Here is a 15,111-nt window from a genome sequence, read left to right as displayed (position 1 = left end):
CTCCTGTGATTTTTGGATCTGGGGGAGACATCCTCTCCTTTCCTCTTTAATTAGAATTTTTAATTTTTTCCTGCTAAATTGGAATTAAAAACAAATCCTTTGGACGAATCGATTGCACTTAAATTTTTCATTTTTGTTTCATCTTATTTTTTGCCTTTCCTCCCCTGAGCGAGGGGGAGGGGTCCGCCGGCCCAAGTTTTCCCAAGTTCACCAAACGTGGTGCTTGGAGAGAGAGCGGGCGAACTTGAGCGCTTTGTCCTTAGTCCAGTCCCGCCCCGGCCCCCTCAGCCCCCCCCCCCCCCCCATAAACGCAAGTTAAACCAAACTTTCTCTTTGGTGGCCTTGGGTTTTTTTTTTTTTTTAGGCAGATTTTTCCCCCCTCTAGATTCCCTCTGAGACTTCAGGTTCTTTCTCCCCAGTCCCACCCCCCTTGCCTTCTCTGCATCTGGGGAGCGAGCAAGGGACCCCACACCACAGCCCCGTTTCCGGCTCCATCCTTTCCCTTTGCTCCCCTCCCCCACCGCCTCCCCTCCTCTCCCCTCCCTCCCAAGCACTTGGAGCCAGCCAGCGAACCAACCAAAAATATGCTCTTTGAGGGGTTTGATCTGGTCTCGGCTCTGGCCACCTTCGCCGCCTGCCTGGTCTCGGTGACTTTGCTTTTGGCCGTGTCCCAGCAGCTGTGGCAGCTGCGCTGGGCAGCCACCCGGGACAAGAGCTGCAAGCTGCCCATCCCTAAGGGCTCCATGGGCTTCCCCCTGATCGGCGAGACGGGTCACTGGCTGCTCCAGGTAAGGGCACGCGCGCGCGGGCTCCCCTCCTGTTCGGACGCGTCCCAGCCCACGGCCGCAGCCCCGGAGGGAGTGCTGTCTCGCCTCGGGGATGATTGGGCGGTTAGGTTTGGGTTTAGGGGCATTGGGGAGGGAGATTCAGGTTCCTTAGGAGGAGGGCACTGAGGAGCTTGTTGGTCATGAAAGGTGGGCAGGCTGGCAGGGCAGCGCATGTGGGAGGGTAGCAAGGGGTAAGGAGGGAATGGGGTGCTGCTGAAGGGGGAAGGGGAAAAGTGCATGTTCTCTTGGCAGTCTTCTGGCAATGTGTCGGAAGGTTAGACTGAGCGCTGGGGAGTCTTGGGCTGCCCTGGGACCTGGTGCTGGGCGAAAGTGAATCTGCCTGGCTGTGGGTGGGGGAGCGTTCTAGAACCTTAAATCCACTTATCCCCAACTCCTCCAAAAACCATGTGCGAGAGTGGAGCAGGTGTAGACAGTGGACCCTCATAGATGGGGGATGTGTCTTTATGGCAGTTCAGGTGTGAGTCCTTCAATGGGGCGAGCGTGTGGCTTTTGGCTGTCGAAGGGGAGACCCCTAACCTGAGGTCTGTCGCTGTTTCCTACCCACCTGCCTCTTAGATGCTTCTCTGGTCCCCAGACTGCCGCAGTTGGGGCTGGGCCGGTCTGGGCTGGGGGCGCAGAGCGGGTAGACAGGAAGGAGAGGAGACTCAAGCCAGCCTGCCCAGAAGGACTTGTCTCTTTAAGGAGAGGGCCGGGTCCTGGCAGCTGGCTCAGCTTGGCCAGGTAAAGCTCTCATTCTGGGAGACAGAGTGTGTATGTGTGTTTGTGTGTGTATGTCTACGTACACGAAAGGAAAAGTGACAAGCTGGGGAAGCCCGAGGCACGCGGCTACCTGTTTGGAAAAGTTTCTTCTGTTTATTTATCTTGAAGAAATGGGAAGGAGGCGAGGTTGGTTAGAGCTGTCCTGGAAGACCTGGGCACAGAAGGAAGGGACTGTTGGCCCATGTGTGACTGTGGAGCTCAGCGTGTGCTCCGGGTTTAGCCTCAGAAATCCCGAAGCCCCAAGATCCTTTTGGTATCTGGGGTTGGGGTGGGGCGTGGGGGACGGGGACTGGACCCCGAGGTATTGTGGAGATTAACCGGAATTAACCTGGTTAAGTGCTAGACAATAGCTTTTGCAAAGAGATACCCCCTTTGCCCCCACCCGTCCCTCGTAGTGGGGTGAGGAATGGGATCTTTAAGAGTCAAATAGACAGTTGTGTGGGCGGGGGGGGGGGGGGGGGAGGATTGAGAATGCAGAAGGGAAGCTGACCTGAAACCAAGCAGCGCGTAGATTTCTTCCTATGGCGCTGGAGGAAAGTGGGGAGCGGGGGAGTGCTATGCCCACCTTGGTAGAGAAGAGTCTAGTTAGAAACGGGAAAACGAGCTTGGAATAGCCCGTCTTGGCCATTCTTCAGGTAGATCAAGTGAGGGAAGGGTCGGGGGGAGACCATCTTTTACACTCCCCTACACCACCTCCTCCTGGTCGGGTGACTCCTTTGGAGGGAGGGGCACTCTGCTTGTCTCCCCCATTCCTTTAGCTAGAGTTGTGTGTGAGTGCTCCCGCGCGCTTGACACAATCCACTCGAGACGGTCAGTGAAGCTCGGAAGCCCCAGAGTTCCCCTCCCTCCCACCTGGACCGCGCAGAAAGGGTTAACGCCGTCCGACTGGGATTTTTTGGCCGTGAAGTTAGGAAATAAAATTTCAGAACCCGCAGAGGCCGCGGCGGCGGGCTCCCTCCGAGGTCTGACGGAGCTGCAGGGTCCAAATCACATCCCAGACGCTCCTGTTCCCCTCCCCTCCCCTCCCCTGCCAGGCGCCCCCAGCCCCGCCCGGGGGGGGGAGTCCCGAAAACTGAGAGGGCAGAGGGGGTTCCTGCCGGCCAGGTCCAAGCGAGGGCGGGGGAGGGGACAGCGGCGCCCAAGGGGTTAACGGGTGCCCTGGTGAATCGAACCTTTATGTTTTTCGGGGCCATTTGTCAGTTTTTACGGGGGTCCCTCCAAGGGCTCTCCCTTTCCACTGAGCGCCATCTCAACAGAGCCCCGAGCTAAAAATACAACATTTTTGTATAAATTGGACTCGCGGCTGGAGTGGCCGCCCCGATGAAAGTCCTCTTTGTGGAGGCAGGCGGTGGAAACGGCGGACAAATAAGTCTTTATTAATGCCACCAAAAGCGCACTTTAATTATAGTTAAGCAGATCAGAGGCGAGGAACGGGGTGGGGGGGATGAGGGAGGGGGAGGAGGCGCCCTCAGGAAACTCACAGTCAGATGTAATGCGAGGAAAAAAGAGGGAACCCCCCCCCAAATCCACTGTGGCCCCCGCCTCATTCAGCGTCTCCCTCTTATCAAGGCAGCTCTGAAATGAGTCGCCACCCAGGCGATCGGAGGGCAGTACAGAGTAGATGGAGGCGGGAGGGGCGGGGGCCACTACTCAGAGTCCCTCCCCCAGGGTGCCCCGAAGCTTCGGGCCCCCAACCTCTCCTGGGCCCGCGGCCTGCACGGGGGCCTCGAGAGCTTCCCCAGCTCTCTCTTCCCTCCCACCCTCGCTCCCCTGACGGCTCCGGCGCGGCGGCGCGGCCTCGCTTCGCCCCTCTGCAGAAGGCCATGTGGAAAAGTGATTGAGAAGTCCTGGCTGGGTAGGGAGGCTGCAGCCCAGCCTGGAGCCGGGGTTCTAGACTTGCGTGCCTGTGCGTGTGTATGTGTGTGGGGGTGTAGGTGTGGGTGTATGTGAGAGACAGTCACACAGACTGATTTCTGAACTTCTTTTTCCTTGAAAGAAAGAAAAGTGAGGAGGGGGCAGGGTGAGGTGAGACGGAGAGGAGAGCCCTCGGGGATCGCTAGGGGTCTGGAGAAAGATGCTGGCCTCATACCCTCCTCCTTCCCCCACATTGGGGCCATTGGGTGGGGGTGGAGGGATCTTAAGCCCCAACCCGACCACCTCAGTTCTGGAGGAAAGGAAGGGGGCAGAGGAAGGTAGACAGGTAATTTCCCTCCGGTGACCCGGACTGTGTGTTAACGGATTGGGGGTGGGGGGAAGGGGAGCCGACCTTGGCCAACGTCAGACCGAGAGAGGAACTCTGCTCCCCCCCTAGCCCCCCGCCCCCCGGAAATTTTGGTGGGTTTCCTGTCATTCCGAAGCTTTCCCCCCCCCCCCCCCCCCACTCCAGGCAGCCCGGTCGGGGTCGTCCCAATTTACTGCCCGCCACCCCCTACTCCAGGCCCAGACGGCTGGGATCGAGTTACCTGCAGTCCCAGCTCGCTAGCCCCGCACCCCACCCCGCCCCGCCCGGCCGCGTAATCGCCCCCTAATTAACCCACAGTCGACAAAACCACTTCTGTGTCTGGCTTCCGCGGCGACCCGGCCCCGCTCCGCCCCCTCCTCAGCCCCCTCTTCCCCTCCTCTGCTCTGTCCCCCAGCAGGGGCTCCACGGTCCGCCCCGTCCCGATTCGCTTCGGATCCGCCTGGGAATCCCGCCCGCCGGCGGCCCCGGAGTCCTAGGGAGGCAGGGAACACACTTTTCTATTACGGTTATGTTCTGAAATAAATTTATTTATTATTTCAGTGGCCATAAACCACCCCGAAGTCCTGCCGCCCTCCAGAATGCGCCGGCAAGACGGCGGATGACATCATATTAAAATACCGAGAAAAAAATGAAAATTATATATGTATATATACATATATATTTTGCCAAGCACAGAAATCCGCCCCCCCCCCCCCCCCCAGCACTCCCTCCCTGCCCCGCTCCCGAGCGGCCGCGCGGGGAGGAGGGGACCGTGCGCGGCTATAAATAGGTGCTGGCCATTGGCCATCCGGCGGGGAATCGCCAGCCCGTGGACAGGAGCCTGGAAAGATTTATTCTAAGAGTGGATGAGGCGGGTTGGGTCGGGCTGAAGATTGGGGGGGAGGGGAGGAGGAGGCGGGCTTCGGGCGGGGCGGGGCCGTTCGGGGTCCCGCTGGGGCTCGCGGCTCCGAACATCGCCCCGAACAGTTTGGAGAGCCGCAGTTAAAAGCCGGGGGCCAGGGGAAGGGGGGGGGTGCAGAGAAAATATTATCCGACTTAGTGCCAACGGGCTGCGCGTCTCCACTTATTACCACGGAGATTATGATGTCTTTTCCAGTTGGTGTTTGAAAAAAATAAAGACGTCAGTGATAGAGAGGACAGAAGACAGGGGAGGGCTGCAGGGCAAAAAGCAGTTCTTTTGGAGATCCAGCGGATCCCCCTCGTCGCTGAAGGCCAGAAAGGGGGGAGGGGTCAGTGGAATTTCTTCTCTCACCATCCTCGGCACATACCATCCAGGATGAACTTGGAGAGAGGAAGACCCGAGTTCAAATCCTGTCTCCTACATTTAGTAGCCTGTAGTCATCATTTAACCCCTCTCAGCCTCAGTTTCCTCGTCTGAAAAATTAATAACAGCACCCAAGGAGCCAAGAACCAAATGAGATAGCATACGTAAAATATCTGGGGGACTTTAAAGTGTTACACAAAATAGTTCTTATTCTTCTTCGGATTCCTCCACCCCACCTCCAGCAGCGTTATGACGCTTACCATCTGGGTGATATTGGACAGCACCTTATTTCTAGAGGCCTGTTTCCTCACCTGTAAAATTTGGGGATTGGACAAGACGGTCCCCAGGTCCCTTAAATCTCTAGATACATTAGATACGTTTGCTTAAAAGAAAAAAAAAAATTCCCTGATTGACCTGGACATGACCTGATGCTTCTCTGTCCCTCTCCCGTGTCCCGCCCACCCCAGGGCTCCTGCTTCCAGTCGTCCCGGAGGGAGAAGTATGGCAACGTATTCAAGACCCACTTGTTGGGGCGGCCGCTGATCCGGGTGACGGGCGCGGAGAACGTGCGCAAGATCCTAATGGGCGAGCATCACCTGGTGAGCACCGAATGGCCTCGGAGCACGCGCATGCTCCTGGGACCCAACACCGTGGCCAACTCCATCGGCGACGTCCACCGCAACAAGAGAAAGGTAAAGCTCTGGGCCTGCCTCGGCTCTGCTGGCGGCCAAGCTCGATTTTCCGTTACGCTGCTTTCATTTTCAGTTTCCCAGAGCCCTTTTACTTTCCACGCCCCCTTCAGCCCGCGACCAATCATCTAGACGACGGCCGATCTCCCTCCATCCTCGCACCCCCCACTCCCGCTGGGGAAGGGAAGGCTTCTTGCTACCTTGGGCTAATCAGCATTTCTCTGGGCCTCAGTTTCCCCTCCTGCAAAACGAAAGCTTTGCATTAGATGGCTTCTGGGGATCTTAGGAGAATGTGCAGAAACACTTTGTCCTCTTCCAGTACAAAATCCCTGGATTCTCTGGGCGGAGCCCCCTCCACCTCAGACCCTCTTGGGCCCTTGGCGCTCTCCCCTTACCTGCTCCACCCAGGTTCAGGTGCTTCCTTCCCTGTGCCCTTCAGGGAGTATGGCGGGGGTAGCAGTCCGGCTCCTTTCTCCCTAGCGCCCTCACTCTGTCCGATCGCGCTCTGGTGACAGGCACACATCACCCCCTTCTCCCCCTTCCTACCCCATTTCCAGCCCGAGCTGCGTGGCGCCGGTTCTCTCATCCTGCCCCCTGGCGGTCGGTGGACCCTTCCCTATCCCTCCCCCAGTCGTCTCTTCCTCAACGGGAGGGGGGGGGGGGAGCGCCAGAGGACCGCCAATGCCTCGGGTGGGGTTGTCTTTGGCGCATAGGCGCTGGGGAGTTGGGGGAGGGGGGCGGCAGCGAGGGAGGGATTCAAGCTTGAGGGCTGGGGTGGGAGCAGAGTAGGGGAGCCCAAGCTCGAAGCAGTTGCCTCGTTTCAACGTTCGGACCTGGCTCGGAGGTTCCGAGGATCCCAATCTCCAAACACTGCATTCCATCTGACATTCCATTGAGGAATTTAAAAGGGCGATGTTGGGCTGGGGGGGGGGGGGGGGGTGGCCGCGTGGAGCGAACGGGGATCCGGGTCCCTCCAGGCACGCACCTTGGAGCCGGGAACAGAACTCGGGCACAGAGAAAGGTGACCCCGCAGGGATGTGGGGGGCAGCCCTGAGGGCCCCCCCTTTCCTGGCCGGCCCCAGCGCCCTAACCGGGAAAGGAAAGTAGAGGAGGGTTTTTTCACAGCTCGGAGTTCCGAAGCCCGCCCCGCCACGCTCTCCCGCCTCCACCGGCTGCTGCCTACGGAGGCAGCCGCCTCAGCGTCTCCCCGGGGTCCGCCCCGTGGCACGTGCTGTTTGAACTGCAGTAACCCCAAAGCTGAGCCCTGAGCGCCGCCCCCAACTTCCTTTCTTAAAGCTGCCAGGGAGACAGACGGCTGGGCACGCCCCCACTTCCCACCTCCACCTCCAAGTCCGGGGTTCACTGGGTCCTCACTCAAGCTGGAAGCAGGCAGCCAGGGAAGGGAGCTCCGAGTTAATGTGCCAAGTTTGGGGCTTGGGGCAGCCTTCCCTTTCCAACAGGCTCCTAGATCTCAGCTGGAAGGGACCTCAGGGACCAGAGCCCGACCTCCCCTCCCACTCTCTCTTTCCAGCCCTCAGTTTCCTTATCTTCGAAAAGAGGGAGTTGAAGGAGTAGACCTTTGAGATCCTTAAGGAATGACCACGTGAAAGCACGTGGGACATTGTTATTAATAGAGTTCAACTCAATTCAATTCACCAAGCCCTTATTGAGAGCCTACTGTGTGCTAGGCATAGTGGACAAACAAATTTAGATAATCAATCCCATTCCCAAGCCACCGGCATTTTAGGCTTTTAAAATTTTAATGTTTTATCCAGCTTTATTTCCATTGGTCTGAGCATTTCATTTCAGTCTGCAAGCCTTTTTGAAGAGAATACTGTGTCAGGTGCTAAGGATACAAAGTATATAAGGCAAGATACAGAATCAAGGAACTTCCCTTGCAGAGGGAGGGAGACCACAATGTCTAGATACACTAGCTAGATCCACTGCCTGTGGCTACACCAGATATTTACACGAAAAATACAAGATTCCTGGAGTCAGAGGAGAAGGGGAAGGGGCCTTTCTTCACCCTCCTTAATTGTTAATGCCTTTCCTCTGTTGATTATCTCATTTATTCAACACAGATCTTGTTTGTACATGATTGTTTTGGTCTTGTCTCCCCCATTAGACTGTCTTTGCCTTTCTTTGTATCTTCATCATTTAGCATAGTGCCCAGTATATAGAGACTTGATAACTGTTTATTCCCTTTCCCCTGATGAACATTGTGCCAGACACAGAGGGAAAAACAAACTTGATGAGATCCTGGTAGCAACTGGGCTTTGGAGTCTCAGGGCATGGGTTCAGAACCCACTTCTCTGCCCAAGATGACCTGGAATCATTGAATGTCTCTGAGCCTCAGTTTCCTCATTTAGAAAATGGGGATAATAATGGTCAGTATCTCATTGAGTTGTTGTGAGGAAACCAAAGAAACCATGTTTGTAAAGGCCTGCAAACCTTAAAGTTTTGTTTGGAAGCAACTTTGTTATGTAGGCATCCAGGGGTTTCTGGTGTGGGCATTTCCCCAAGGTGATCATATATAGCACACACACACACACACACACACACACACACACACACACACACAGCAAGATCTATTGTGGCAGTGTCTGCCCAGAGGGAACCTTTAGTCTAGTAGAAGCAACAGATCGGGCAAGCAGGCACAGAGATCACAGATCTGGAGCTGGATAGGACAAACATGTGGAATTCTTTTTTTTTTTTAAACATTTTACTTTGATCATGCCTGTTATGTTTAAATAATAAGCAATACATCTTTATTATATCAAAGATAAAAGTTATTTTAAAATTATTAGGATTTCTATGCAACTTGAAACTGTTGCTTTTGTAAGCAAATTATATTGGGTATTTGAGTTTTGTGTTTGTCTACTTAAAACCAGTTGTAAGGATGTGTAATTCATAGGTTCTCAGGCCAGAGCTGGAAGATATTTCTGAGACCAGCGTTTTATAGATGAGGGAGTGGAAGGTATTTACCCAGGGTTATGCTTCCAATAAGGAGGGCCAGTATATAAACCCAAGTGATATGTTATGCCACTTACTAAGTGAATAAGAGATGGAAACCAAGTATTGAAGGAGAAGGGAGACCCCACAGGAAATCAGAGACAACTTCCTGGAGAAGGTGGGCTTTGGGACATTGCCTAGTTCCTGATGCTTGTTCATCTAGTAGCCATTAGAAATCTATCTGTGTGAAGAGTTCCTTGGGGAATCTTTTTTAAGATTCCCCTGGAATAGAATGGCCATCCATCCTTGCATCTGGAGGGAAATCTTCCCTTACTGGCAGGAATACAGAAAAGCAAAGGGCCTTCTTTCTAGAAGTTTCCAGGGTGGTGGTTGGGGAGCTAAAAACACACCCAGGAAAAATGTACCCTCATCTCTCAGTAGTATGTGGCAAGTGTCTAAGAACAAATTCAGATCACATGTGCTGTCCAAGTTTTAAGGAGGAAAATGATTTCCTGAGAACTGGGATGCCCTGCTCCTTCCTGTCTTTCATGGGAAGCTGAGCTTGAAGAGAGCCTTGAGGGATGATGGGAAAAGGTGGACTTGCCTATCAGGAGTCTCCTTGGTTAGGATACACCTGCAATGGTTTCTGTGCCAGCCTCAGTGGAGGTATATAGGCTTCAGGAATCCAGCCAGCAAGTTGTCATTTAGTTGTGTCTGACTCTTTGTGACCCCATTTGAAATTTTCTTGGCAAAAATACAGGAGTGGTTTGCCATTTCCTTTTCCAACTCATTTTACAGGTGAGGAAACTGAGGCAAACAGGGTTACATGACTAGCCTGGATAGTTAAGTGTCTGAGGCTGGGTTTGAACTCAGGTCTTCCTGGCTCCAGGCCCTTTCATCTATCCACTGTACCTCCTAGCTGTCCAGCCAGCAGGATACAGATCCTACAGTATCAGCAGTGAAGTGTGACCAGCTTCCTGACTGATGCAGTGAAAAGAGCCTTGCGTAGAATCCTGGCACTTCCACTTAGGTCTGTGTGACTTTGGACGAGTCACTTCACTGTGGGTCTCAGTTTCCTCATCAGTAAATGAGGAGATTGGACAAGATGGTATCTGAAGTCTCTTCCAGCTTGAAATCCATGATTCCTATAGATGATACATCTTGTGAATGGAAAGACTGGGGTTGGGCCAGAGCGGGTAGGGGGATGGAGGGGGGAGGGAGGGGACAGGGGACTAAAATAATAGAATTTGGGAGTGGGAAGGGACTTTAGCAGCCATCTAGCCCTACCCTAGATGAAGGGAATTCCTGCTAACCTTGGATGGTCCATGGCCAGGCGTAGGGGTCACTTTGTGGCTCTTTGGGGGTCCCTCTGTGGCCAGGCTAAGGTGTCATTTTGAGGCCAAGGTCAGGACTCCATCTGTGGCTAGGCTTCGAAGTCATTTTGGGGTGCTTTGAGGGTCCCTGTGTGGCTGGTGTCAGGACTCAGTCTGGAGTGGGGTTCAGGGCTTGGTTTGGGGGATAAAGTGTGGGGAGTTCCTGGTGGGGTGTGGTGAGGCCTCCCTAGGAGAGGCTGAGAAAGTCACTCTTTCCATTGGTACCAGCCTAGGCTTGAGCTCCGGGAGGTCTGGCCAGATGTTTCATGGGCCATTCTTACAGCCACACTGCTTTCCAGGTGTTCTCCCTTCAGCTGCCCTGGTGGTCCTGGGGCCAGTTTGGGCTGTGTTGCCAGGGAGATCCCTGAATTGAAATTGTGCTGAGTTTCCCAGAAGCCTGCAAAGTCAGGGTGGGGGTGGCTCTCTTTCCCTTGGACAGGGCTGGGAGGAGGGAGAAAGGGAGGAGAAGGAGTTGGGACAGGTTTTAGGCCAAGAAATGGACCAGGTCAGTCTGGGGGGAAGGAAAGGGAATAAGCATTTCTATAGCACCTTCTGTGTGACAGAAACTGTGCTAACTGCCTTTTAAAAAAAATAACATGTATGATCTCATTAGATCCTTCCAACAACCTAGAAGGGTAGATGCTATTATTATCCTCATGTTACAGATGAAAAGCTGAGTCAAATAGGTTAAGTCACTTGCTCAGCCTCACAGAGCTAGTAAGTATCTACTACTGGTCAGATTTGAACTCAGGTCTTCCTGTTCTACCCACTATATCACCAGCTGTCTCTAACCCAGTCAAGGCAGTGTGCCTTAGTGAATAGAGAGCTTCCTGAAGAGTAAGCACCTGAGGTTGTCTTGTCCCTGACACATTCTGGGTGTATGCATAACCCTGGGCAAGTCATTTAACTTCTATCTGGTGCCCCAAACAACCTTCTAAAACAGGTTCATAACCTTTTCTCAGTCCTGGATCCTTTTGGCAATCTGGTGAAATCTAGGGACCCCTTCTCAGAAGAATGCTTCTAAATATGTGAAATAAAATGCATGAGATTGGAGAGGAAACCCATTCTTTTGAAATACAATTATTGAAAAGATTTTTCTAAAGTCCAGAGCCCCCCAGTTTGGACTCCCTGCCAAGACCTGGAGTCAGGTCCCAGAGCAGATGCCTGGATGCAGCAAGGAGGGGTTGATCTGACCACATGACCCACCATCAAGGTCACTTCTAGGTCTGCCTCTGATGAGAGGACTGTGTTGATTGAAAATATTTGAGAGCCATAGCTTCTGGGTAACTTGATCATTTTTTTTAATAAGACCAGCAGATTATTAATTAAAAGATTGTCATTTGTTGGTCTCTCTTAGACCAAAGACCCCTCATGGCTGTGGGTTCTCAGTTTATATGCCCTTCGAAGAGGAGGTGTTCTGGAGATATGCGCAGTCAGCCCTGACTGTCTAACGCAATGGGGAGATGGCCTATGTTGGAGTGCCTGACTTAGGTCACTCAGATCTTGATCAAAGAGACATCAATTTCCATATCACTCGTTTTGATAATAAGGAGAATCAAGATTTTCCCAGGACCTGTCAGAGCAAACTCTATGAGCAGGAAATACGCCCATTAGTCCAAACTTAGAATTTCTTTTACTGTCTGATTAGATCTTGGCCTGGGGAAGTCTCTCAGAGATTTCCCACACTGCTTGGTTTCTGGATGAGGAAGCAGAAAAGGGGAAAACTTTGGTCTTAATACAATAATTAGTTACTAAATATAAGAGAGAACTACTAATTTCTCAAAGGATCCCTGATCCCAGCATCCCTAGGCTATCCCCGCCAAACCTTGCTCCTTTGGCCAAATCTGCCTCTTCCTCCCCTCTCTGCCCCCTTCTTTTGCTTCTTCTTCCTCCTTTCTGGCTTCTTCCCCCTCTTCTTCCCTTCCCCTCAAGTGCTCCTGTCCTTTTGCTGAACTCAGCCTGAGGGGTCATCTTGCCAGGTGAGTCAGCCCTCCTTACTGAATCCCCTTTTGGTCCATGAATCATGCTGAGGGCTTTCTTCCTCCTCCTCCTCCTCTGAGATGCTTCCGCTTTTTCATCAGCTTTGTTGAGGAGATTCTGGGGCACCCCAAATGGTTATAATTTAGTTGCTGGCAAGGGCAGGGTGGGAGACCAGGCACAGAGACCTGACATATGTCATCCCTGAGACATTGCATTGGGAGGAACCCTAGGAAATGGCCCCTTACCTGGGGAAAGGACCAGATGTCCCTGCCTCATATAACCCAAATCCCTTGATATTTTAGAGCCACATGGGACTCCAGAGAGCCCCTGGCCATGCTACCTTTCTTGTACATGAAGTAACTGTGGCCCAGAAACTGAGACTTGCCAAAGGTTGCTCAGGTCAGAGACCTAGCAGGCGTGGGATCTGACTTCTTTGGCAGAGCCAGGGTTTTCTCCCCTGTGCCAGCCTCCCTCCCAGGTTATAGGAGATCTCAGCTCTGCTTTCCTGGGTTGTTGGACATCTTTGGACACCTCCTGTTGCCTTTCTGGCCTTCTACTTTTCTCATCCTAAAGGTAGTTCCATTTTCTCTGATGGTTCTCCATCCTGGCCCCAGTTTACAGACTAATTCTTTTTGTAATAAGCTTCTGAGGATAATAACTGGTGGAAAGGAGGAAAGTACTCAGCTATAACTGGCAGAATATCTGAATGGGCCTGGGGGACTGGAGGATTATGGGAAGATATGCAGGAAGAAATCACAAACCTCAATCCTAGAAAACCCCCGATCTGAGCCTGGAGATGACACCTGGTCTCTTCCTTAGATTTAAGAATATTTTCAAGGAAATGAAGAACCAAGTGAGTTAGTGAGAAGAATTAGGACAGTGGAATCAGAGGACCCAGTTCCCATCCCTTCCTCTGAGACAATCACTGGCCCTCAGTTTCCCCCTCTGGATTGGGTTGGCCCCGAACCAGTGCTTGATGTGCCAGGCCATGCCACCTTTGGGGCAGGGAGGGGCCATGACTCAGCAGAAGGGAGGATGTCCCGGCAGAGGTCCAGGGTCGGCTGACTGCATCTCTCTCTCCTCAGTCCCGCTCATAGATACACTAACAGCTCCTTTGTTTTGCCAACAGAGTTAGTGTCCTTCGCCCACAAAGTTTCTATTTTGCCAGGCGAGAGGTGGGACAGAGGGAGGGCCATCAGCAGGCTGGCTGCCTACGAGCGATTGGGGCTCAGAGATAGCCAGGCAGTGAAGGTCGCCTGGGGAGATGGAGGGGGGGGGGGGGGGGAGACTGAGCTGGCTTCCTGGGAGCAGGAGGAGGGAGGCTGTGTCTGGGTGAGGGGGAGGCTCCGGGGCCCTCCCCTCAGACTTCTTAAGCCTAGGAGTGTGATCAGCCCAAGGCTGGCATGGTAATGCTTTTGTTGATGGCTCTGGGCAGCCTTCACCTTGGGAAACTCCCATCCTCTGGAGAGAAATGAGACCTCATCCATTATACCTAAAGACCAGTGGGAAGGGGAGGAGGGGGAGGTGGTTTTGAGCCTCTCAGGGTGTCTGCTCCCATCCTCACTCTGGGCAAAGAGAATGAGTCTTCTCTGCCTTTACCTACCAGCCACCAGCAGACCAAGCCTGCTGTGGTCCTGGACTCCCCGAACTTGAGAGACAGGGATTCTTGTTCTGCTCTGTGCTGCTGGGGCCACCTTGACTGAGAGTTTCTTCTCTTCCTGTTTGCTTCTCTGTAAAGTGAGGGTGCTAGGCCAAGTCCCCTTCTAGCTCTCTGACTCTTTCCAGGCCTAAATCTGGGGTTCCTCCTTCATCTTCAGATGGTGAGGAGCTAGGACCCTGGCTCTAGGAGTGGAGGGGCTTTTAGAGGCCAAGGACTCCAACCCCCTCATTTTACACATGAAGAACTAAGGCCTAGGTAGGTAAAAATCACCCAGAAAGTGTCAGGTGATCTTTGAGCCAAGTCCCCTTGTGTGGCTTGCAGTGGGCCTTTGAAGGAGCCATGGCCTGGCCAAGGTCTCCAGGCTGATCAGTGTCAGACCAACTGGGCCCAGGGCCCAAGTAGACCTTTCCAGGGACAAGGGATCCAGGCTTATGAAGCTAGCAGAATGAAGGCAGGCATCACCCACTTCCAGAGGAGGGTTTCTTCTAATACCTATTCCTCAAAAGCATCCCTAGGTTACAATCCAACAAGCTCTGCTGAGTCAGAGGAACTGAATTCAAATTCTGACTCTGACACTGAAGCACTGTGTAATGCTTGGCAAGTCACTTCCCACATATGAAGGATTTGGGTTCAGTGATTTCCCAGCTCAAGATGTAGGATCCACTGGGCCTGGCTCAGCTACTTCCCTAAACTGTGTGACCTTAGATAAGTCACTCTCCCTCTGATCCTGGGTTTCCTGTCCCATCCTTGTGGAACAGTTCCAAGAAGGAAGGAATGGCCGGATTCTGTGATGTCTAGGGTCCTCTGTGTTCTCATCCTGTGATCCTAAGACATGGTCCCTGTCCTCAGGGATCATGTGGGGAAGGAGTAATTAGAGTGATAATAGCTAATATCACTACTGCACTTTCTAGTGCTACATAGACGTTCATGGAGTCCTTTAAATGGGTTATTTCATTAGGCCCTCACCCTAACAAACCTGTGAGGTAGATGCTGTTATCACCCTCACAAATAAGTAAACTGAGGCAGACAGTTAAAGGACTTAGCTGGGTCACACAGCTAGTGAGTGTCTGAGGCAAGATTTGACCCCATATCTCCCCAATTCCCCAGTCTGGTGCTCTGTGTACCACCTTCCTCTGAGATCATAAGAAGATAATTTACAGTGTGGGAGACCAGAGGATCCTCGAGTAATCAGAGAGGGCTTTCTGGAGGAAGTAACCTTTGAAGGTTCCTTAACCTGAGGTGCTAAGCTGGGATTTGACAGGAGAGGAGGTTGGGCAGATTGTGTGAGGAAGCTGAGTTCCTGATCCCAGTAAAATGTCAGACATTGGGAGAAGTGAGTTTCTC

The 15,111-nt window shown here is 52.9% G+C and overlaps 1 protein-coding gene across 1 annotated transcript in view; it reads left to right on the top strand.

Moving 5' to 3' along the window:
* Nucleotides 1-368: 368 nt before the first annotated feature.
* CYP26B1 (cytochrome P450 family 26 subfamily B member 1) overlaps nucleotides 369-15,111 on the top strand; it is a 26,798-nt gene continuing 12,055 nt past the window's right edge. Inside the window, exons 1-2 of the mRNA XM_069066543.1 lie at nucleotides 369-788; nucleotides 5,581-5,805. Coding sequence (XP_068922644.1) covers nucleotides 585-788; nucleotides 5,581-5,805 — 429 coding nt within the window. The 5' untranslated portion in view covers nucleotides 369-584. The remainder of the gene's footprint in view (nucleotides 789-5,580; nucleotides 5,806-15,111) is intronic.

Source organism: Petaurus breviceps, unplaced genomic scaffold, assembly GCF_028583685.1.
Source record: "Petaurus breviceps papuanus isolate PSGF00001 unplaced genomic scaffold, PetGlider_PUasm1.0 139, whole genome shotgun sequence".
NCBI classification, from domain to species: Eukaryota; Metazoa; Chordata; class Mammalia; order Diprotodontia; family Petauridae; genus Petaurus; species Petaurus breviceps.
This window is presented reverse-complemented; position numbering and strand designations above follow the sequence as displayed.